Raw genomic sequence first — 25,645 nt, forward strand, 5'->3', positions numbered from 1 at the left:
TTCTTCAAGGCAATGGTTTGTCCCACTGTCAATCATTCTTATAAGGTTAAGATCATTTCTTCCCCCTCCAGCAGAGTGACAGCTCAGTTAAACACATGTATGCCTGCCACACAGGCCAGGAGATCAGGGCATTAAGATGACAGTTTGCCTGCAGCGTTCAACAAGACAATTTTTTTCTTTAGAACTCAATTAAAGGGGTGGGGAAATGTAACACCTACATTAACCGCCTACACAATATATTTGATACAGAGCAACCAGTCTTCAAAAATAGTTGTCATCATTACCTTGACAACAAGACAAAGTGAATAAATTGTTTGTAGTAGGGTGTCTCATCTTAAACGAGTGTGTTTACCCTTGTGGTTTTCTGAGTTTCTGCTTATTTCCCTGTCTGTCAGAATTACCTATTGAACAGGTCCTAAGCATACAGATACGCACACACTAATGCAAACATCCTGCATACCATGCACACTCTTAAAGAGATAGTTCACCCAAAAATGTAAATCCTGTCATCATTTACTCACCCTCAAGTTGTCCCAAACCTGTATGAATTTCTTTCCTCTGCTGAACACAAAAGAAGATTTTGCCCATTGACTTCAATAGTATTTTTTTTCCATGCTATGGAAGTCAGTGGGGTCCATCAACTGTTCGGTTAGCCTACCCATATTCTTCAAAATATATTTTGTTGTTGTTGTTGTTGTTGTTGTTCAGCTGAAGAAAGAAATTCATACAGGTTTGGGACAACTTGAGGGTGAGTAAACTATTACAGGATTTACATTTTTGGTTAAACTATCCCTTTAAGGCCCGTTCACATAAGGAAGGTAACTGTAAAGAAAACTTTAAAGATAACTGTAGGCTATATTAGCCAATTGCAAAATAACACTCTGTTGGCGCGCTGCAGTTATGTCATCTGTCGCTTTAAAATTGTTCGGATTCTGATTGGCTGTCAATGTTTTTATCGTTCATCAGCTCGAAAAAAAATCATTCTTAAAGTGATTCCAGCGGTAGTGTTATAGCTGTGATGTGGACATCGATATTTTCGTAGAATTAGAACGATTATTAATTTAAAACGATATAATTATCGTTATCTTTCTTAGCGTGAATGACCTTTAATGAACGCAAAACATCACAGCAACCAACGTATCTGTTCAACCTGGCATTTTCATTATAACCATCGGAACGCTCAACCGTAAACTTACAGCCATGATGACGTCATTTCTGGTGAAGTGAGGCAGCTGAACTCTGTTCAAACTGTGAAGCAAGTTAAATTGATCATTTTTTTAAGACAAGCATGTCCAAAGAGTATGTGCCAAACCTCTGTCAGAAGAAATAAAAGAATGCTTGCGCTGACTCGTTTTGCTTACATTCCATCCGAAACTCAGCATTACAGTCAAATCAAGGGCATTTTATCCTACATTTAGCATGCGCTGATCTCACAGATAACAGCTCAGTGCGCGGTGCGAACAAACTGAAAAAAATCCCCTTTGCAAGACTGGTAAAACCAGACATGGGGGAAACCAAAGAAAGACATGCACAAACAGATGCACAAAGCACATAGACAAACACACGCTCAAGCACACATCACACTCTCGCAGACCATCACCTTCAGAAACATTATGAAAGTAGACATAATATCCCACTCCCTCCTATCTCGCTGATGTTCCTAAGTCTTCATAAATTTTAGCTTGTCAATTCATCATGAAGAATAGCTCCCTTTGTAGCCCAGGCTAGGGCAGGTGCTTAGTGGTAGCCCCCAGGCCACAGGTTTAGATGTATTGGGAACATATGGAGGGAAGGATGGAGGTTGCAAAAGGGTTGGGGTGGGTTGCTTCTGTGTAGTTGCAGTGCGACAAAGGATTCATTCATGGCCATAGTGTCGGACATGTGGAGATGCCACAAGCAATGAAACAGACAGCGGGTGGTGAACATATTTTAGAGGAATAGGGACTCACTCTCTATACCTTGATACCAAGACATAAAATGTCAATGAATGATGAATGAGGAGCATATCTAAACCTTTTAAAAAGCTTTGACGTTTTTATCAATCTGGTATGAAAAATATATAGCCTAAATAAAAAAAAAAAAGCAATAATAAATAGATAAAATGAAAAAGAAAAACTAACTGACTACTTTAATACATCTAAATAAAATAAATAAAAACAGTTTTTCAATGAATAATGAACTTGTCTAAACCACCTCAGGGAGCATTGAAAGTTGATCAATCTGGGATCAAAATTATAAAATAATTACAAAACAATAAAATAAAGATATTGGGTCTCCTTCATTCACTCTCTCTCTCTCTGTTTGGTCTCTTTTGGCCCGTCAACTGAAGCATTGTGATGGATTTGGTTGCATGTGTTTTGGATCATCTGCTGAAGCTCCAGGTATACTGAGGATTTAAACTGGCAGGAAATTCTCTGGTGAATTCCAACACCCAGCCCCCTATGACAAACTTATCATCCCACTCTTACACATTGATTCAACCAGGGAAATCTTCACAAGCCACCCAAGCAGCTAGTGAACAGAAACTAACAATGAGAATGGACTATTTTAAATTGTAAAAAAAAAAAAAAAAAGCATGCAAGACATAGATCACATAAAACTTAGCAGTGTGGATGTGCATGAGCGCAAGCCAATATGCTCCATTTACAATGATGGATTGTAAAGAAACAAGTCATATCACAACATTTCATCATACACTGATTAGAGTTAACATCCTTGTAAAGAGAAATTAGGAAAATAAAAGTTGATATTTCTATCAACAAGTCTTGTAGAGATTGACAAAGTGCTTATAACAATGATTTAAAATATTCAGCAACAACAACAACAACAAAAAAAACTATACATCATCCTCCATTGTCTCTAATTGTTTCTAACAGACAATTTAAACCAATTATCAGCTAACAAAAGCCATGCCCACAACAACAGGCAACACTTCACCTAATCTAAACTGGAAATCTAAGGGATAAAGGTAGCACTGTGACCATTATACAGCTGCATGCTCCCAAGGTTATACAGAGGTCTTATCCTGATGTTTGTAATTCACCATAACACAACTTCATGACAGCTCACTTCATTACATAGTCCATTCCTGATATGGCTGAACATCCCAGACATAGTTTACTGCCTTTCCCCTGCATGGGCTTCTATAAGCACTGGACAGTATAAAGTCTGGTACCTACGTACCTTCATTCCACCTTCATACCAAGAGCATGTGAATGCAGGGTTGTGCACAGAGCTGCTGCCAGGCATTCTGTTTGTGCTGGGTTTAATTTTAGGGATGCAATCACATCAAACTTCCCTTTGCTTTTGTGGGAGGCTTCTAGGGGCCTCCTGTCAGCTGTTGCGGTTGTTGGCTCCCATACAGACCTTCAGTTTCCAGTAAACAGCATGACAAACTGAAAAAAAGTGCAATCAAGAGGCAGATTGTCAGTGCCTGTCTGACAAATGGACAGACATAAACAGATGGAAGTTGCAGTGCAATATTTGAGACTCAGAAAATGCTTGTTTCTTACACAACCTAAATAAATAAAAAATAGCATTGCATAATTTAGTTATTTTTCATATTTCTTTAATTTAATGTCTTTAAGTTAAAAGTGAAGCTTTCTAGACAATACACCATATCTCCAAAATAAACATAAACATATACTCAGAGCATGACAATGAGCAAAGCATTGGCTCTGAGATTGAATTGTCTAAAAGTCAAATAGAGGAGTGTTGTGGCACATTTTGCTTCAATTTCTGCATCTTAGATTTATTTATTTATTTATTTTGCTTTCTGTGTCTCACACTTTGATATATACTATTCCCATATCTATCTGCTATAAATTAAAGAAGTTTGTAAATATATAAATTAACTCAAAACTGTGAAAAATAAAATGTCAAGTACAAAGAGTCCTGTTGTTATAACCAATGCTGGGGTTTTAAAGTTTGTGTATGAATAATTTATTGTGGTAATCCAAAATTTCACCATCAGTTCACTTTAAACATTTGAATAAAAATAGTAAATATTTAGTAAACATTTAAATTTAAAAGCAAATCAAATATATAAATACATAAAGCAGGCTAACAACTTTAAAAACACGGTGTGTGTGCCTCTAGGCGAATACAAGTCATTGGAAAACATGTAAAAATGTATACAGAAAATGTATGTGTGTGTATATATAGGCTATATATATATATATATATATATATATATATATATATATATATATATATATATACACTTCACCTAATCTAAACTGGAAATTTAGATTTTTGTTTCAACTTAAAAATGTAAGTGTTTGTGACTGTGCTGGCTTAAATTGGTAAGTTTAGCGAAGTTGAAATGTTATAGAGAATAAAGAATATAGAGTTATAAATAATAAAGTTGACTAGATTCTATTAAACAACTGAAATTAATCATTTCAGTTCAGTCAACTTGCAATGTAAAGTTGTCCCAACTCAAATTATATGTTCATTTCACTTGTTTTATAGTCCAGTCTACTTTATTTTAAGTTTAGATAACTTGAAATGTGAAGTTATCTTAATTGAGCATACCGATATGCTCATTCAGATGATAGTCTTTTAATATTCATTAACAGATCATGACATAAAATTACACTTCTTTTTGGGGGGGTCTTATCACCTCCGGAGGGTAGTGATATCGCCTATTAAGCTAATTTCTGAGTTGCTTTTACTACTCATTCTTCAAGAAAAGGCATGTTTTGGCCTCATAGCAGTCAGTGATGACACAACCTGAACAGGAAGCAACTACTTTGAACATGTGAAAATGTGAAAACTCGTTCTTAGTATTGTGTGAGGACGAAGTGCAGCCTGCATTACCTTGAGCAGGTACCCGCGTTATAAATGGCACCCTTGATGGACGTTCCCAGCGCAAACATTTGTCTTCACATCCCAGTCGCTCCACCCCGCAGGGCCAGAGCGGCGAATCAAAATGCGCTCAGGACTTGGACTCCTTTCCAACGTGGGCTGTGGAGTTAAACTTGTAGTGGAACGGGGGACGCCAGATCTTATCCACACCACACAGTGGCCAGATACCTGATCGTGCTTGGATGGAGGGGCGAAACCCGATCGCCTGATGTGCTGCCTGAAACCCAGAGGAGTGACTTATCAGGACGCGTTCAAAATGTCTTCTTCCTCAAGCGAGGTCATTAGTGCCGATGAGATCAAGAGGGAGAATCGTGGGAGTGTCAAGCTGTCAGTGCTGGACCCCGCGGAGTTGCAGATGGAGAATGCCGAACTTTTGGACTGCTCGCCGGCCTCCCTGGCCTTTTCCCCAGAGCAGGTCGCGTGCGTCTGCGAAGCGCTGCTGCAGGGTGGGAACGTGGAGCGCCTGGCCAGGTTCCTCTGGTCACTTCCGCAGAGTGACCTGCTGCAGGGGAACGAGAGCATCCTGAAAGCTCAAGCGATAGTCGCGTTCCACCAGGCCCGCTACCAAGAGCTCTACTGCATTTTGGAGAACCACAGTTTCAGTCCGTCAAACCACTCGTCCCTGCAGGATATGTGGTACAAGGCGCGCTACACCGAGGCGGAGAAGGCGCGGGGCAGACCGCTGGGTGCCGTGGACAAGTATCGCTTACGCAGGAAATATCCGCTGCCTCGGACAATCTGGGACGGAGAGGAGACCGTGTATTGTTTCAAAGAGAGATCTAGGAACGCGCTGAAGGAAATGTACAAGCGGAACCGGTACCCCTCTCCAGCCGAGAAACGAAATCTGGCTAAAATGACAGGACTTTCTCTGACGCAGGTCAGCAACTGGTTCAAAAACAGGAGGCAGAGAGACAGAAATCCATCCGAGGCGCAGTCAAAAAGGTAGGACGCTGTTATAGTTGTATCTTAATCGTTGACTGAGAGGGGGACACGTATGATGGAATGCGCGAGACCGAATGGAGGACACGTTTCATCAATGTTTTGAAATACGAAGCTTTGAGCGCTTCTAGGTGTAGATTTAAAGAACGTGGAGACCGTGACGCGTTCACTCTTAAAAAAATTTAAGGTTCTTCAGTGGTTCTTTGAAGTCATATAGTGTTATCAACGAATAATTTTCTTATTTAAAGCCATTTTGGCTGTAGGCTATGGTTCTTGAGTTGGCTATCATAAAAAGTTGTTTATGTTGTATAAAAAGTTTGAAACCTTTGAAATCAATTTTAAAGTACATTTTTGAAGTAGGCCTACATATGATTTTCAAAAGAATTGGAGAATAAAACGTTCTTTGAAGAACTGTTTAAAAGTTCTACTTTGACATGCTAAACCAACATTTTGAGTCGGTTCAGCTAATCAATACTAAGCCTCTTTTAACGATGTAGACATTTTATAAATTGTCAGATTTAATTAAAAGGGTCACATTAATTGGATAAGCAAAACAAAGAGCTGACAAACATTTTAACAGACGTGTGTAGTTGCTTTCAAACACTACCAAAACAGACCATCGGTTTACTTTAGATATGATCAGCCATTGCATTACCATAGCCATTGTCTATGTTTGTTTCTGGATTTTAAAGCCATTGTCCCACCCTGATAATCACTCGGAGGGATCTGCACTCAATCTCCTGACGTGGCCAAAATCCTCTTCACAGCTTGAGGCAACTGAGGCAGATAAGAAGCAGCTCTGTATTTGTAAACTTTTGCTTGCATCTTGATTGTATGACACAGAGTTTCAAGCTGCGGTGGCAATAACTCTTAACCATGCCGCCCGCAAAATGTTGCTTTTATCATAAATAATAAATCTTAAGTCTCGTAAATAAGGGATGTCAGTTTTTTTCCGTATGAGTCTGCAGTGAGCGTTAGCTTTGATGTTGCACTGTCACCCTGACAAAGATAATTATTCATTGTTCGAACGAAGATGCCCATGAACTCCTTATGCGAGCCTTTTGAATCAGAACATATCAACGGTTTGTCGTGTCAATAAGATCTTTGTATATAGATGCGACTTGCTCGAGTCCACCCGCAGCTGTCATAGTCTGTAAAGAGACCCTCCAAATGCCTCCAAGAGCTCAGATCCTTTTATCTGATTTTTGACCCGCGGGGGCAAGAAGTCAACTTTAGAAATGATGGCTGAGATATTTACAGAAAATGATTTTATTATAGCGGTCTGTTTTTAGAAGCGCACAAGAGGTTGACTTTTATAGTAGCCTATTTGTGATTTCAATGTGCTTACAAGTTAATCAATTGGTTTATAAAGTCTTTTTCCTAAAGTGTATCTACACAAGTGCATATAGGCTACTGATAAAGCAGCTAGTGCTTATACGTTTTTCATTTTGAAACTAATTGCTTTTTAATTTGCTGATTAACAGAGAAACAACGAAACTAAGAGATCTATTAGAAATGTTACACACAGAACACATAAGGCTTTATAAAATGAGTATGGACATTTTTTTTATTTATTGTTATTACATTTTCTGGAAAATATGAAGTAAACTATACAACAATTCAAAATGAAAAGAGTAAATTCCCAAGAGTGCAAATGGTGGATGACTATGTAGGAAAAAAAAGTCATTTATCATGCAAAACACATTTTCAGCACCAAAGTTATAAACACACACACACACACACGCACACAAACCAAAGGGTCTATTTCTTAAACAATGATTTTTTTTCTTCTTCTTTTTTTCCCAGCGAGTCAGATAATCACAGCACAGAAGATGAGTCCAGTAAAGGCCAGGAGGACTTGTCACCACGTCCCCTCTCCAGCGGCTCTTCTAGCTCAGTCGCACATGGAACAGCCCCCCCTACAGTTTACTTGGATGGAGGAACAACCACCGTCATCCAACAAATTGGAGATGTAAAAATGCCCTCACACGCAGCTGGAGGAATGAGTTTTAACGGTGACCTAGCGAGCGTGAATGCTCACTACATCAACGGTGGAGGCTACGTTCAATCACACAGTAGCAATGCTCTCCTGAATGGACTTGGCACCACAAGCGGCCATTTCTTGACCTTTGATCCCCAGAGGGTCTCCCATCACAGTCAGGAGAGGCTGTTAGGTGGGTCTTCTGTGTCTTATGCTCCATTCCCAATGGGGGTTTCTGAACCTGCCTCTGGAAAGCTAGACGCCATGCAGACTCTAGTTTCCAATGCTGAAGATGGAGTTATTTCTTCAGTGGTCTCCTTTGCTTCGGCCCCCTCCACGCCATCTACTACCTCAGGAGCCCTTCATCTCAGCAGTTACAGTGTGGTCAATCTCCAAGGAAATGAAACCACCATGGGTCTTCCTCCTCTAATGCTGCCACCATCCTCAACATCATCCACTCACGGTAGGAGGACCTTATTCAATAAGATATATTGCTTAAAGGGATGTTCACCCAAAAATACAATGACTGTATGACTGACTTTCTTCTGCAGAACACTTAAAGGAACATATTTTGTTCTGTCTCAGTGTCTGCATTCAAAATTCAATGAATTCAATGCCACTTCCAGTTTAAAACGTCTGATTTGCGCCTCTGTGTCTCATGCATATGTCTTTGAAGATACAATAACAACAATACCTAAAGTAGTCGGAGCACTTCTAGTGAGCTCATAAGAGCCAGAGTAATTACATCATCGCTTTGGAGAATAAGACTGAACATTTATGCTGTTAAGCTTGCCAAAAGTGACCGCAGAGCTAGATGCAAAAGAGCAGAGGTTTTGCAAGAGAGCCGTGTTGGTCGCGGGCAGTTGGAGAGTATTGTGGCTAAAACTGTGAGAGGCATGTGAGGGTCCAGGTCAACTGGCTAGAGGATCATACCAAACGCAGGCCTCTCAACACGGTCCCCACCTCCCCTTCATGGCCCTAACCACTCACTAATGGTTCTTTCCATGAATATTTTATGGCCACATCAATAACAGCAAGGCTAGCTGCGTTCTGCTCCTCTCTCGCTCGTCTGTTTTATCCTTTAATATGCAGTTTACGAGCCACATAAAAACAAACCCACCCCTGGCTGAACTTTTGATTTAGAAGGAAAACAGTTGGGCCCAAACGATCCAGCAAGAAAAAGACGATATTAAAATTGTTTAGCCGAAACCCTGTTTCCTTGTGCCCATAATTTTCAAGGCAATTCAATAAAATATGTCTTCATAAAAACACAAAGTTTGATCTCCAGTGCCGCACAAATACAAAGAAACATTAGCAATTTCCTTGCAATGCCATTCTTGTCTACGAAGCCAAAACTAGTGAGATGTAATTTCAGATTTTGTTCAAAATGTACAAGTCAGATGGAAGGAAAATATGTTCCTGACCCCCTTTATACAACAGCCCTCACAAGCAATGACTGCTGGAAGCTACAGAAAACTTGTAGAAAAACGTTGGTTCTAGTTTCAGAAAGTGAGCTAGTAAGCGAGGGGAGGAGGAGTTCGGGCTCTGTGATTATTTATCAGACATTTGTGCAAGCCTAATGGAAGAAAAGTGTCTGGCCGAAAGCCAGAGGCTGTCACTGCAAGAGACATGTGCCAAGAACCACATTCTAGAGTTACAAGGAAATCATAGCGAGTCTAACCGCAAACAGAAAATGAAAAAGGTGTTTCATTTTACAGTTCACTTGAAAAGTTCTGAAGAAAAGAAGGAAAAGAAGTACAGACTGAAAGAATGACCGAGAAAGAAAGAGAGAGAAAAAGATGCGAGCTTCTTGAGATAGCAACAAAGGAGTCCCATCTGGATAAACAGATCACATCTTCACGCTCTGTCCTTTCTCTCTCATCCGTTCTCAAATGAGTTGTATTAAACTGGGAGGGTTGATGTCCAGGCCGTTCTGCAAAGGCGTTTGGGTTTACCTTGAAGTCACAGCACAATATGTGAGCTGTGTTATTTTGAGTCGTTTTGACCATGTGTTTTATGCACTGAATGAAGAAGGGAAAGTCTGTTTTCTCTAATGATATAAATATTATGGTATAATACAAAATAATAATTAAAATGCTAACTGTCCACTTTAAAAAAAAACTGACATTTTTGATAGCATTAGGATATTTATTTAAACATAGGCCTACATAAAATAATTAAGTAATCAGAGAACATGTAAAACATACAATTCATTTATAATATATGTAACAATATATTTACGAATTTTGCAATAAGCTCTTCTTTAAAATTCAGTTTTCTTGCTAACTAATGTGGCTAATGATACAATGCGGCTAACTAATAATGCTGCTACAGCGATCTGCCCACGACACATTAAACGGTTTAAAAACGGTATTTAAATTTAGAATTACAAGCATTACTTCCGGCTCAAATAGATAGAGCATGTGCGCATCACATATAGCCTATTGAATAGTTTATGAAGCTTACTAGAGATGGAGAACTACATTTACTAAACTGGATTTCATTTTCTCTTTTATCCTCTATACAGGCTCTGCTCCTTTGGGCAATGTGGTCAGTGACTCTCCCCATCACTCGAGCCAAACCCTGCTCTACACCCAGACGGTGAAGCAGGAGCCTTTGGATGTGTCTGGAAACTACACTTATCATTCTGAAATGCCCCTGGACCAAGGAGGCAACCTGGGCTACACAGCCTCCCTTTTCCTTTCGTCTTCCTCCTCTAGTGGTTCTCTTCAACCTACCGTAACAGCCACAGTCACCTCTGCCCTCTCCAGCACCGAGGTACATCACGCTCTGAGTCAAGCCGGACGTGGTCTCCAAGAGAACAGTGTAGCCCTGTCTTCAGACTACAGGTCTCAAGATGTCCAGCTGCCCAACAGCCTGCATGTTGCTTCTAGGGCAGGAGAAGGCCCAGTCAGGGTTGTTTGTGGGGATCTGGACATGGAAGGGAAAGAGCTGGCCAAGCTGCAGACTGTACAGATGGACGATGATGGAAGCGACCTCTGATGATGTCATTAAAAATTAAGAGCAGCATTTCAGTCGTGCTGGACCGGTTTTGTCTCGCCACACTGTGCTCTTACGGACTCTGTAAGCACAAATAATTCTCAAATGAACCCTACCGATGGATATAAAATACGAACAGTGCCTTCCTGTCCTCAGATATCCCAACTTGCACTAAGAGGGCTGCAGAATGTACCAGGCAATGCATTGACCTTTTGAAGATTATTTGGCTGCAGTGTCTTTACTCGCACCTCAAAACATGTACGAAAAGACCCATTAAAAAGCACAAAACAAATGTGCTCTGAATCAAAAAAAAAAATATGCAGCTTTTTTCATTTTACAAGATTTTACTGAAGCACAGATTTTTGTTGTTGTTGTTGTTGTTTATGGTCTTTTGTATTTAAATTCTTTGAGTGTGACGATGCAAATGTGATAAAGCTTATTTTGTTATGTTTGACTTGAGGAATTTTATGTTACAGAATTTGTGATTCAAACATACAACTACTTTCTATGCATCCCAGTGTGGACTTTTTTTTTTTTTTTTTTTAAGTATATAATCTTGACCATTAACTGGTCACATGTGCCTTCCTCATAAACTGTCAATATACTAGGAAGCTAGGCTAGACAACAAGACATTTGTTTGGTAGAATTTATGAGAAATAACTGAAGTATGAGTGTTTGTTTTTCTTGATTTGTGTGCAGACTGTTTTAAAATGATTTGGGCATATGCTGTCATTTACTTTATCTTTAGAAAATGCCCGGCGCTGAGTTCTTTGATCCTTGCAGGACAAGAAGAATATTCGTAAGGTGTGGTCACATTTATTGTAGTTCAGCAAATTTCATTGGCGGAATGCAGTCATTTCAATAGGAATCCACAATTGGGATATGTTGCATTAGGGTGAAAGGTTTCCCCTCACAGATTTCACAACAGGTTCAAATTAGTCTCGCAAATTCGCTACATTGACCTACAGAAAGCTGCTTTGTTTGAAAGCGACTTCAGTTCCTCATATATCCCTACAATATTGAAAATAGACAAATGGCATTTTCTGTCTCCAAATTTTGCTAAGATTTCACTAATGTGACCGCACCTTTACACCAAAAGCGAGCTCTGTACATATACTTCAAGAACCATGAGAAAACCTAAGACGTCAGTCCTGCTTGAAAAACCTATTTTTTCTAAACCCTTCCACCCTATTAAATATTTATATTTGTACATATATAATGAATGATCCGAGGGTTGTCTATGTCACTGACACCGGTGTTTCACATTAGAGTCCTAGCCAGATAATTCAATAAGTAAAGGGAATGACATCACTTTCAATGAATCATCTCTTATTGGAAGCACCAGGTAAGTCGGCTATATGTTTTAACCAATGGCAGGCATGATGTTGGTCTAAAGGACATCCAAGACTATCCATTTAACCAGATCAGGCTACAACTTGGACCCCCTGGATGGCTGGTGGTGATCTCAGACATTACTAATGCATGGACGTACACATATGCAGGACGGTGGAGATCAAGCTTGTGTTCTCACCAGGGGCGTCCTCTGTGATCTCTAGCCAAAACCTGACAGCTGAATAAGCCCCGCTCACTCTTAAAGTGTCATATGGTACCTGTCATGACATTACTCAAAGTAAAGGTCATCCAAAAAGCCAGAGTATATGAGGAGAAGTTACATATCCTTATTAGATTTCCTGAACCGTCCTCACATGATCTAGCAGGAATAGACTTTTGGCCAGGACTCCAGGGCAAAAATGCAGGCTCATCGTTTGGTAGATTATGAACGGGTGATAGGAGATATATGCTCTGTTCTGAATATTATTAAACAGGAATTTTCATATCGCACATCAACGTGTTGTAGCACATAGGCAGCAGATATTTTAATTAATGAGACTGGTATCTATGCAAATTTTGATTGTTCAAGAAAGTGTGAAAGTAGGAGCCAGAATGCCCAAAGTATGTTTACTGCCGTGGGAACGTTTCCTTGTCTTGGCGCGCAGCTGTCTACACCAGCCCGTGTGAGTCAGCGCTAATTGAATGGCGCCCAGGTAGGATTTGCTCCCCCGCACAAAGGAGATGACAAAAAAGCACATTGGGTAAAGAATCTATTGTTACCTGCCCAAAGGTGACCCTGTCGCCTAGGGCACCAGATTAGCTGATTGCCAGGTATCAGGTGGCGCCTCCTGGAATACTGCAGGGTAAGAAAGCACTATTGTCTGGGGCTTTAAGCAAAGAAATGGTGGGCGCACGAAGGAGGGACATGTGTGTGTTTTATGTCCCCAATTTCCCCTTGGCAGACTATATGTCACTGTGGGTTTCATGGGAAGCAGTGTTATGTTGCTTTTCTGTATCATTTAAATACAAAATACGTCACTCCATCACCTTGTACCATGAATGGGATGGTTCATCTTTTATAACAAAAGGCACAGAAGAGAACAAAAAAACACCTTTCTTTTAATTCGCTCTCCAGTTTCACTAAAAGAATGTAAAGTACAAGGAACTTAGTGTCAACCACATATATATCATGAGAAACCAACATTTTTTTTTTTCATGGTTTAGCAGATTGTATAGATTCACACTCCAGAAGACAGCAATTTTCTGCATATTTTAATTTGTTTTAAACAAAGTGAAGATGTTCATAAATCCTGGGAAAGACAGGCCATAAAAAATAAGAAACCCTGCAGAAGTGGGCTTATTAAAGAACCTGACCCCTGACTTTTTCTGGAGGTTTCATAGTGTGACATTTAGTGAAACACAGCAGACTGTGAAGCACATGTAACCGGACCCTTGTGCCCACTGCTAATGTGAGGTTAAGGGGCAACTGGGTCTGAGACCCACCACTTCTGTACACACTTCTTCAATCTAGAGAACAATAATCTATGTTTGTTTTATGAAAACACTGAGTGAAAAAGTACTTCCAAATACTTTCATACAAAAAAAAAACATAATAAGCAAATGGATTATAAAAATATTTATATATATTTATATATATATATATATCAAATACATATTTAAAATATAATTCTATATATCATAGAATTATATAATATATAATATATAATATAATAATGTTCTAATATCACTAGAACATCCAAGCCAGCAGGGGTCAGCAGAATGACTTCAAAATCTAGTCCATTAAATGTTAGGGATGCTCATAAGCTAGTTTTAAATGTTGTATTGAGAGCTTTGTGGCATGGGTCTGCTTTGACTTTGACTTTAAACTTTACCTAAGTAGAAAAGTATAAGCATGAATGCTGATGGGTTTGTGGCATGAGGAAACCAAAGGCTTGATACCACACATAAAAGCTTTAAAATACAACTAAAAAACTTGTTCTATCACATTCTTGTGCAAACAGCAAGTGCAAGCTACTTTATGAAATAACCGCATTTATTGTTATCATTGACGTTTCTGATTAGAATGGGGAAAGACGTTAACAATGTGACAAACAAAATGATGAGTGTCCTAATCATGTCCTACTGGGAGTCAACACTTTTTCTTATTTATTTATTTTTATTTATTTATTATTTTCGAAGTAGTGTTTGGGGCATAATAAACAATGACACAATCACTTTTGTAAAAAAAAAAAAAAAAAAAAAGAAGACGAAGAAAGTTCGAAAGAAATATCTTATTTCATACGAATTATATAAAAAAAGTAGGCCTATGTAATTAATCTGCTGTCTCTCCCACCAGATGAACGCACACACACACACACACACACACACACACACAGTCCTGATGTCCTCTACTGAGGACACAACGGAAAAAAAGTCTTTCTTGTACAGTAAATTAAACTCTGCTTTAAAACCTCAAGAAACAATCTGAGCAAAAAACAAAACAATCAAATCAAGTACAAAAATAATCATGTATGAAATAATATAAAGGGTCTCTGTATCAGGTTCTCATTTTCATAAACCAAGAAGAGGTTAAAAAAAATTATTAAATTATTGATGCCTCAAATTACCCAATTATAGGCCTAATGTTACCCAGATTACCTTTACCCTATGACTTCAATAATTAAATGTAAATGTCACTTTACATTTCAAACCAATTCTTTGATTCTCTCCTTACCAATGACCAAAATTTGATTTGTGTTGTTTTATTATTTTTAATTGAACTGATCATTAATTCAGATATGTTTTTGTCTTTGGACAAAAAATGTGATTGCTTTGATGTTAGCCTTTCACATCGCATCATAGAACAACATGTTAGACTCTAAGCCTGCAGAAAATTAAGAATAACGTGTTTACGAACGAAATTTCTGCGTCGAACTGATTTAATATAATTTTTGTACATTTCAGATTTTCTGTTTAATACGCTTGGAGAGTCATTTACTTTAAGAGAATGACCTCATTGTTGTTCATTGTATAGCCTACCGTGATTGCTTTTTTGAGGGAAGCAGTTTATGGTGTGTTTACCATTGGTATGTGTGCCGGAGTTCGCGTCGACCTTGCCAACCCTCGCCTTTAGGCTATAAAAGAGCACATCTTGAAATGATCAAGGCCTGAGAACGGGCACGGCCTTTCGATTTCTGAGGTTTAAGGAGGGGGCGCGCGGCAATGTGCTGGAGACATTACGACAACCCGAGCGCCGTCAATCACAGGCCCGTGTGCTGTTACACTGACGCTGATACTTGACCCCACTGACGAAATAGACCTAAATGTCGTTAAATTCAATAAAGTCTAGTCACATACAGCAATGGAAAATTGGTTATGGATTGGGAAACCACCGTTAAAAACGTATGAAACGTCATTTAATCCAATGAGATATAAAGTGATATCGAAGTCAAAATAATTTACAAGACCCTCGCTGTAAAAATATTGTTGGTTTAACTTGAAGTAAGTCACCTGGTTGCCTTAAAATTGTTAGTTCATTGAAATTAGAAATTTGAGTTAATGCAATGAAGGAGATTGGTTTAATAAATAGACACTCAAAATATTATGTTATCTGAACCACATGAATTATCTTTGATTTGACGATAGAGAAAAGTTGCGATAAATCATGAAAAAATATATTTATTTACAAGCTACGCATTAAAAACGTTTAAAGTTTTGTAAGGTTTTGTTTAATTTTGTAAAATGAAATGAAAACTTAAAGTGAACAAATTACACAAAATCGTGTTTTTACTTCTTCTAAAAATATCAAATGTAGCCTAATACAACAATTTATTTTGCATTTGAAAAGAAATTGTAAGCCCAGAAAATATTTACTAGAGGTGCATCTTTAGCGTTAACGTTTTGCTAAGGTTTTTTGTGCCTTGGGTGATCCCTCAGGACAGATGGACGGGGCAGCTTTCATTAGCCTGCTCCTCTGACCCTTCAGAGACAGTGGGCAAAAAGTTGTTTTCACAGGTGCACGGATTGGCTGCTAAAACCGATTAAGTCCTCGTTTTATCCCAGTGTCTTGAGGCTTGCAAGATCATTTCAGCCCATAGAGGGAACAGTGGAGGCTCCTTGAGTAGCTTTAGTCTACATCAACTGGCCCATGCGTAAAGAGCGACTTAAAAATGAACGCCGCGTCTCAAATTAAATTAAAAGAGGTGCTCCATTCTGGGTGAGTGATTGTGAGTTTCGCGTCGCCGCGGTGTCAGGTTGCAGATTTCTACGAAGATAAAGAAACGCGATCTATGCCTTAAAACAGCGTCTGGATGGCAAGGACCTCGACGAACACAGAACTCATTTACTAATGCATCGGTTTTAGATTTCACTGTACAGAGAGAGGGGAGAGGGCTAGAAAGAAAGAGCTGGAAAGAATGCATTTTTTTCTGAGCCTAAAGAATACAAATCATTTAAGTGCTGTAAGCTATGTTTGATGTTTTGATCTCAAGTTCAAATAAAGTAAAAGCAGAAAAGCAAAACAGAAAAAAAAACAACATGATACATTTTGATTTAATATATATTAAATATAAGTAAATTTCTCTCATTTTTGTTTTTCACCGATTTTGTTGAACTCAAATAAACAGCACTTGAAGCGCGTAATTTATTGATATTAACTGAATTTGACTCAGTTTATCCTTATAAATAAATGCAATATTGCATCTTTGTGTAACCAGCGCCATTTCAGTGATTCTACTGGCCTTGCATGTTCTGTCGAATAGCTTGAAGAGCCGGGGGCGCTGCTTATCTACTGATAACCATTATGTTCTCTACCAGCTCGAGAGGCTGATTGTTTTTAATGGAACTCCAAATATCTCCGCGCGCATCTAGACGTTGCGCAGAGCGCGTGCCTTTGACAATGGCACAGTCAATAACTGTAGCAATCAACTGATGATTTTGCTGCGGATCAGAATTGTCTACCTAATATTAATATGCAATTGAGGAACGACTTTTTCCTCATAAATTAATAAATGAAGATAATGCCGTTAATTTGACTCGGTTTACTTAACCTAATATTGTTCATTAAAAATCTGTTAGGATTAAATATAAGCCCTTTAATGGCTTTGGGTGCCTTCAGACAGTTTCTAATTGATTAGTATCGAGGTGCCCGGCTCCCTCAGGTAGAACTGGAGACGGGGGATCCAGTTTCAGACCACCGAGTCCCCGTGGGAGGAAATGGAAGCAGAGTTCTCTCCGCACTGCTGCTGGGGATAGGGCAGCTGGAGAGCCAATCAGCAGTCGCGCAGTGCTCTTTTAGCGCGACATGAGTCGATAGTGAACAAACTGTCTTCAACAAACACCCAAAACTTCACGGCGCGCGCAGAGGACATCTCCAACCCCAAAAAATCTTGTCAAGCGACCTAATCGCTCCCATTGAACGAAGGCAAACGGGGTGTCACCCATTCCGCTTCCTTTATAGCATCTAGAGGATAGCGGTTTGGTAGCGGGAGTCAGACGTCATGTCAATGCTGCCTTCTTTCGGGTTTACTCAGGAGCAAGTCGCGTGTGTGTGTGAGGTGCTGCAACAAGGGGGGAACCTTGAGCGTCTCGGCCGTTTTCTGTGGTCTCTTCCGGCCTGCGACCATCTCCACAAGAACGAGAGCGTCCTCAAAGCCAAGGCTGTAGTCGCCTTTCATCGTGGAAACTTCAGGGAACTTTATAAGATACTAGAGAGTCACCAGTTCTCTCCGCACAACCACCCGAAGCTGCAGCAGCTGTGGCTTAAGGCCCATTACGTTGAGGCTGAGAAGCTGAGGGGGCGACCGCTGGGAGCGGTGGGGAAATACCGAGTGCGCAGGAAATTTCCTCTGCCACGCACAATATGGGACGGCGAGGAGACCAGCTACTGTTTTAAGGAGAAATCCCGCGGTGTGCTGCGGGAGTGGTACACGCACAACCCCTATCCATCTCCTCGGGAAAAGAGGGAGTTGGCTGAGGCCACAGGGCTGACCACCACCCAAGTGAGCAACTGGTTTAAAAACAGACGGCAGAGGGATCGCGCAGCGGAGGCAAAAGAAAGGTAAGCTCAGTCACCTGAGAACAAAATAAAAACGCGTTTCATACAGCCAATTCAAGCCCTTCATTCCACTTAGTTCACAGCTGACTGCTGATGATGCTATTGTTGACACGTCTATAGGCTATATGATTCCAAGAGCGCTGCTTTTAGTCGGTCCTTAAAATATTTACATCGTATCAGTGTAAAAATGTACAGTTGTTACATTAAGGATCTAGTTCTGATTGATATAAGAAAAATGAAGGTTGATTTAGTCACGTTATAGGCTATAATATTTGTTGACCTGGATAAAACCTCTTATTTTAGCCAATGTTAGCAGATGGAGCACCTTTTTTTTTTTGAGTTACCTGATCATTTCTTTTTACATTTTTATATTTGTCAGCAGTCAAAATAAAAGAGAACATTTCAACTTAATTATAAAATCTCAATATTTTCAGATGAAATTGAAGGTTTCGTTTCGATGGCCATTCAGTACAAATACATTTTAATGTGAGAACCATGACCAAATTAGATTTATGTTTGAGAAGACTACGAATTTATATTTTACACAGCGTATTTGATCTACACTATAATGTTAAATGTGCCTGCGTAACCCTCATCTCATTATCTTTGACAGAGAGAACAGCGAAAACAACAACACGGGCGCTAACAAACAGAACCAGCTTTCACCGCTGGACGGCGGGAAGTCCCTGATGTCAAGCTCGGAGGACGAGTTCTCGCCCCCGCAGAGTCCTGACCAGAACTCCGTGCTCCTGCTCCAGGGTAATATGAGCCATCCCGGCGCGTCCGCGTATTCCATGACCGGCCTCGGCGCCGCGCAGTCGGTACACGGCATGCAAGGACACCCACATCAACTCCAGGATTCTTTACTGGGACCTTTAACTTCAAGCCTAGTGGACCTCGGTTCTTAAGTGATTACGACTGAGCTTTTATTTATTTTTGTTTATTTTGTACCAAATATAGACTGAGATCTGCCACTTTTACTGTATATATATATATATAAAGGAAAAATGAACAGTATAAATCTAAATAAAAATCCTTAGTTTTTCTCTGGTTCTCAGAGAAATACTCAGTGGTACGCTTTACCGTGGTAGACTATTACGGACTGACATTTGCCAAGTCGTTAAACTGGTCAGAAGACAAACCAAAAGCAGTTAATAAAGCGATTCTTTTCTTCAAACTCATAAGACGTTCTGCTAGCATTTCATCACACTGTTTTGCACCAATAAAATACGAAGTGGAAAACAAAAATGCAAGTTCGCCATAAATCTGTGATATATAACAAATTAAATGGTGAAAAATTATTCACAGATGAAGCGCCATGTCTTTGTATCCCAACATGTAGCCTAAATAGTTCCAAATATAATACACCATTACGTTTAAATTATAAAAATGGTTAATTAGGCTAAGTAAAATTTAAAATCAAGGGTGAAAATAACACACGTTCATGCATCAGAGCAAAGACCCAAAATATACCCATCTTGACACATTATATAGCCTAGGCCTATTCTACAAAAGTACACTACCTGTTTGGAAATTATTGTAAATAATAACTTTATGTTAATCCTAGATCTAACTTAAATATTAAAGTTAAACCCAATACCAAAACAATTCGTTTTAAAATTTCCCGTGTGCAAATATTTTGAGAAGAAATGGCCTACAGACCAATGGAAATTAGCTAAATAACGATTTGTTAAAAGTATGGTAAAATAAATTAGTAGATAAAATCCATATTTGATGACCCTATTTATCCTCTTATGATAATAGCCCTTCTTCGTATAATTCTCTATATAATGTAGGCTACTCGTGTCACAAACGTCCTCTTAATATTGTGGGTCAACAAAAAGCGGGTAGTTGTTGATTTTCCTTTAGCCTCAGGAGGCGCGTGTTGCTTTTGTGGTCGCAGTGCATCGTTAGGTTTGTAGTGGGGTGTTTACTTTGCGCTCTCCCAATGTTTGTTCTGGTGGTTCTGGGCCAAAGAGAAGACATACCAGCTGCGGGAGGCAAACTCACGTGGCTTCATTCATAAGTTTCTTTTGAGCAAAAACGCAAACATGGGTTTCGGGACCAGCTGACATGTGCTCTTGTTGTTTAATTGGCATAATGATCTTAAGACAATGATAATAATATTATGTAATAATAATGTCCTCCACTAACTTTAACGCTTAGAATAGCCTTACTAGGCCACATTATTTGGCATTGGCCAATGTTGGCTTATTTAAAATATGGTCAAACTGAAGGAGAGACTTTACAAGGACCTCTGATCGTTAGCCCAGCGACATGTCGAGTAACCAGGCAGTCTCCCACCCATCTTCCACGCACGCATGTCAGTGTAATTGTTTTTAACAGAGAGTACCGAGGATTTCCGGTCGCTAATCGGAACCAGTTGCTTGCGCTATAGGTTCGCATTAGAGCAATGGAGGCCCAGAACCGCCCATAGAGGGGCACTTCAATTCTGCCCCCAGGGTACCAAAACGTGCAAGTTTGATATTAAATGCAACATTTGTTGACAGCCACGGGTACCATTTAATTTTTTTCGTTTATTATCTAAATTCTGTATTTTGTTTTAATTATTAGATAATCAAATTAAGGAATTAGGTTATTCAGACCAACTTTCTAAAATTAATTTATTATCTCGTATTTATAAATGTATTTATACAATTAATTAACCGAGTTAATTGTTCAGAGATGTCTCTTAAAACAAAATAGAGATATAATGGACAATCCAACCTTGCTCGTGTCAAAAAACAAACAAAGAAGAAAAGACCTATACAAAAACAAACATGCAAACCAGTACCAATGGCTTAGGAACCAGTCTCATGTGTTTTACTGATACATAACTTGAAAAAAATGTAAACATTGTTTATATAAGGATATATTTGTGGATATTTAAAAAAATATGAAATTAGGCCTATTTGTAGAAAATATACACAACATTCTAAGTTGCTGTGCTCTTAACAAATGCAGTCACCAATCAAAGACAACCTATCAACATTTCTAAAAATACTACTTAGGATAATTAACTCCAAAAAAACTAAATTCTGTCATTATTTACTTGCCCTCATGTTGTTCCAAACCTGTGGAACATAAAAGAAGATATTTTGTGTATTTTTGTAATTTTTATTCAGTGAAAACCAATGGGGTCCAGTGTAATTTAGACATCAACATTTCTCAAAATATCATCTTTTGTGTTCCACAGAAGAAATTTAGTCATGCAGGTTTGATATGACAAGAGGGAGAGTATGACTGAATTTAAAATTTAAAATAGCTATTACTTTAATAAATCTTAAAGGGTTAGTTCTCCCAAAAATGAAAATTACTCACCCTCATGTCGTTCCAAACGTTCATCTTCGGATCACAAATTAAGATATTTTTGATGGAATCCGAGAGCTTTCTGACCCTACATAGACAGCAACGTAATCACAACTTTAAAGGCCCAGAAAGGTAGTAAAGACATCGTTAAAGTAGTCCATGTGACTACAGTGGTTCAACCTTCATTTTATGAAGTGAGGAGAATACTTTTTGTGTGCAAAAAAACCCCAAAATACAGACTTTATTCAACAATTTCTTCTCTTCCGTGTCAGTATCTGGTTTCTACGTCAGAGCGGCGCCTCAGTATTGGCCAGCGCTGTTCACGTGAGCACCACAACGTATGCGTGTCATGCTGACACAGGAGCCGGCCAATACTGAGCCGTCGTTCTGAAGTAGAACCCGGAAGCACTGCGCTGTGTTTACAACGTGAACAGCATCTGACACGGAAGAGAAGAAATTGTTGAATAAAGTCATTATTTTTGTTGTTTTTTTCCTCACAAAAAGTATTCTCGTCGCTTTTATTCTCGAGTACGCTTCAGTCTATGTGGGGTCAGAAAGCTCTCGGACCATCAAATCATCAAAAATACCTTAATTTGTGTTCCAAAGATGAAGGAAGGTCTTACGGGTTTTGGAACAACATGAGGGTGAGAATTTTCTGTGTACTGTGTTCAATTTTTTATGTACTGAATACTGAACTCAAACAGATTTTTTCAATATGCCGCAACCATTTAAGAGTCAAGAAAAAAAGTAATAGTAAATTAAAAATAAGAAATGGTATGAACTTTCAAAACAAGGTTTGCTGTTAAAGTCACTTCGCAAAAAGCGGGCAGGTTGTTTGGAGCTCTATAGCGGACTAAGGCTGCTTTTTAAAGGATTCAGGTTTCCAGTTCCCCATTCCCTCTTGGAGCACAAGCTCTACAGCCCTGTAAACCAAGGTGAGCACACAAAGCAGAGGCCTGTGCTGAACGTGAATGAGACAAATAGAGTGTTTCTCATGTGGGAAGAAAAGGGTTCGGCTGTAATGTGAGCAGCCTTTGTGGGGTTTAGGAGGGGGAATGACTGAGTGCTATTTTCTTCACAGATAATAGTTTAGACTTTTGGGAGTTGTTAAGGGGGGTAAGGGAGAACAGGTGGGCTTCATGGCTCCCTGCCCTTCCCCGTATTACCTTTTGTCACCTGAGCTCAGGTCATCCCTCGCCTCGAGGTTTGGCTCAGTGAGGCATCATAGGATTACAAGACGGGACAAACAAACAGCATACACACACACACACACACACACACACAGCAAAATGTTTGGAAGCTGTACAGACCGAAAAGATTTGAAATATCAAATGGAAGAATCTGTGTGACTACAGCAGCTAAATGATAAATTAACAAACGGACGGTTGAGAAAAGATAGACATAAACTGTTTAAACAAACCTTAGAATTTAGAAGATTAAGACGGTTCTGTGTGGGACGGCAAATGTTAGTTTGTTCTAACAGCTTATAATAAATCACTGGAAAGCTCAGGAATGGTTAGGCATTTGCACAAAAAAAGTGAAAGTGGTTTTCCATATGGTTGTGTGTCAAAGAATATGGCCTTGGAGAGACGCTGAGAATCCCTTATTAACTGTAGTGGACTCTAATCCCAATGGAACGTTTATTGCAATACACATTCATAAATCAAAGAAACATATGATCCATCAATATTACTAAATAACATTATATTTTCCTATTGCATTATTAAAGTAATAGTCTTCCTAAGAAAAGAAAATTATGTTATCATGTGTGCACCTTCATTCCAAACCTGTATGACTGACTTTTTTTTGTGGAACACTTTTCTTTTGTGCTGTTTTTGTTCATACAATGAAAGTCATTGGGGTCTAAATCAACACTGGACCCGTTGAATTTCATTGCCCCCAAAAAATAAAATAATTGTGTTCCACAGAAGAAAGGGTGACCAATTCCTTCATAAATAAAAAAATTGTTTAGCAAATTATATATATTTTTTAAATATTTGTCCATTCCTTTTCATTCTCCCGCCAAACATACTATAAACCCATGGTGCAAACCTCATACACAGTCCTGGAGAGTTTAGTTCCATCTCTGCTCCACACACATACCTGTAGGACTTGATTAGCTGGATCAGAAGTGTTTAATCAGAGTTGAAGCTAATCTCTTGCACCCCTGAACTAAACAAAAGAATGATGCAAGATGAACGAGCATAGTGTAGAACATTGTATCACCTTACAGGAAGTCATGACTAATGGCATCACCACAGTGACTGCGCGTTTCTCCGACTGCCAATCAACCAGCATTGTGTTCCATTACAATGACATCAACGTTGACATTACAATACAATTATAATTGTTGTAATTATCATGTAGGAAGAAAAAAAAAAAAAAAAAAACATAATCAGAGCTTCAGACTTCGGTAGCCTACACTCAACAGGGAACTTATTGTCAATGTCCCTAAAAAAAAAGGCATCGCATGCCACGTTCCCCTATGCATTGACAAACACTTGCACTTGAGCAAACACGCGTCATAAAAGGCAGACTAAACCTGTGCCGCACACCTGCCGCTGCGTCATCTCTCTGTACAGCTGATTTCAGATGAGCTTCCTGTCTGGGGAAGCTATTATCTTTTATAGATTTGTCAAAAAGACAGCAATATTACTCCACCAATTTCGCATGACTTCACGCTTTTATCAGTAAAAACTCGAAGGTCACACGCTTTCCCAGCGCCCTCGATGGTCATGGTCTGTTCTGCAGCGCTGGGTAACGGATTACTTCCAAACGGTCACAGAGGCTCAGGTTTCAAAGCCAAGCCCCACTGATAAACGAGTGGAGGCAGTTGTCACCCAGGCAGGGAGTCCTCCATCAGCAGCGTCTGAAGAGTAAGAGGGCAGGGGTTTTTCACAGACTTGCTGTGAGCCTGGCGTCAGTCGCTCCAGGGTTCATAGAGCAGGTATTTAAGGGTGATGACCACGGAGGAGCCGATGTGTAGAGTGCACAGGCTCATATAAATTGACATTAATATGTACACTCATGTTCACACATAGCCTACCACACACATTCTCATTTTCTTAGAAGTTTTCCAGAATATGCGAGGCCTGTCCTGCACAGGAGAGTTGATATGAAGTATCAGCTATATATATAGCCTACATTAGTGTGTTGGTGTGTACTGTATATTTTCTAGAATGGAAGCGTACAAATTGTCTGTGTGATGAATAGATCCATATTTATATATCCGTCAAATGGGTGGGCCATTTATATGGATACACCGTAATAAGATGGGAATGGTTGGTGATATTAAAGTCCTGTTTGTGGCACATTAGTATATGTGAGGGGGCAAACTCCTCAAGATGGGTGGTGACCATCACATATACTAATGTGCCACAAACAGGACTTTAATATCACCAACCATTCCCATGTTATTACGGTGTATCCAAATAAATGGCCCACCCTGTACAATTCATGCACAGGCAGAATGGAAGGAAAATTCTAGAAAATAAATACACACACCAACACACCACTGCTCAAAAGTCTGGGGTCAGTAAAATTATCAAAAGGGACAGTAAAGATGTATATTGAAAATTATTTTAAATACGGATGTGAGATATTAAGCAGCACAATACAATTTTACTGTTTGATCAATAAATGAACCCTTTGTTAGCATTAGAGACTTTATATTTTAGAAACATAACATGATCTATACATAACACTGTAAAACTGCTACACTGAATTGTTAGTAAATATGAAGTGAATATTTTTTTTATTCCGTACATTATAATTTTGTGATGCTTAAATGTTCTTATAGAATCTAAAATTATTTATTTTTCCAGTGTTTTATTTATAATGTATTTAAATAAAATAGTATAGACACTTTTAATATTGGCCATTTATCGGTAATCAGCATAACATGGACAGAATTTAAATAATGTGCATCCCTAGTTGAAATCATAAGTGATCATAAGTAATGATGTCATGGACAGAATTTAAATAATGTGCATCCCCAGTTGAAATCATAAGTAAGGTCTTGATCCATTAAGAAGTGATACAACAATAATGATGATCTCAGAAAGTCTCACAAAGACAATGTTCCAAATGTACTTACTCATGTAGTGAATGCCCTCCCCCCTTCGCTACGTAGCCTAATTAAAACTCCGACCGTTGAGTGC

The 25,645-nt window shown here is 39.1% G+C and overlaps 2 protein-coding genes across 2 annotated transcripts; both read left to right on the plus strand.

Moving 5' to 3' along the window:
• Positions 1–4,917: 4,917 nt before the first annotated feature.
• On the plus strand, positions 4,918–11,931 carry six4b (SIX homeobox 4b). Its single transcript, XM_084433363.1, has 3 exons — positions 4,918–5,811; positions 7,615–8,252; positions 10,317–11,931. Exons 1-3 carry the CDS (start codon positions 5,078–5,080, stop codon positions 10,790–10,792), a joined length of 1,848 nt encoding a protein of 615 aa, XP_084289489.1. The 5' UTR covers positions 4,918–5,077; the 3' UTR covers positions 10,793–11,931.
• Positions 11,932–17,469: 5,538 nt separating this feature from the next.
• Positions 17,470–19,404, plus strand: six1b (SIX homeobox 1b). The gene is made up of 2 exons (XM_084433364.1): positions 17,470–18,179; positions 18,790–19,404. Exons 1-2 carry the CDS (start codon positions 17,620–17,622, stop codon positions 19,082–19,084), a joined length of 855 nt encoding a protein of 284 aa, XP_084289490.1. The 5' UTR covers positions 17,470–17,619; the 3' UTR covers positions 19,085–19,404.
• Positions 19,405–25,645: the final 6,241 nt, after the last annotated feature.

Source organism: Rutilus rutilus (genome assembly GCF_951802725.1).
Source record: "Rutilus rutilus genome assembly, chromosome: 15".
Classification (NCBI taxonomy): Eukaryota; Metazoa; Chordata; class Actinopteri; order Cypriniformes; family Leuciscidae; genus Rutilus; species Rutilus rutilus.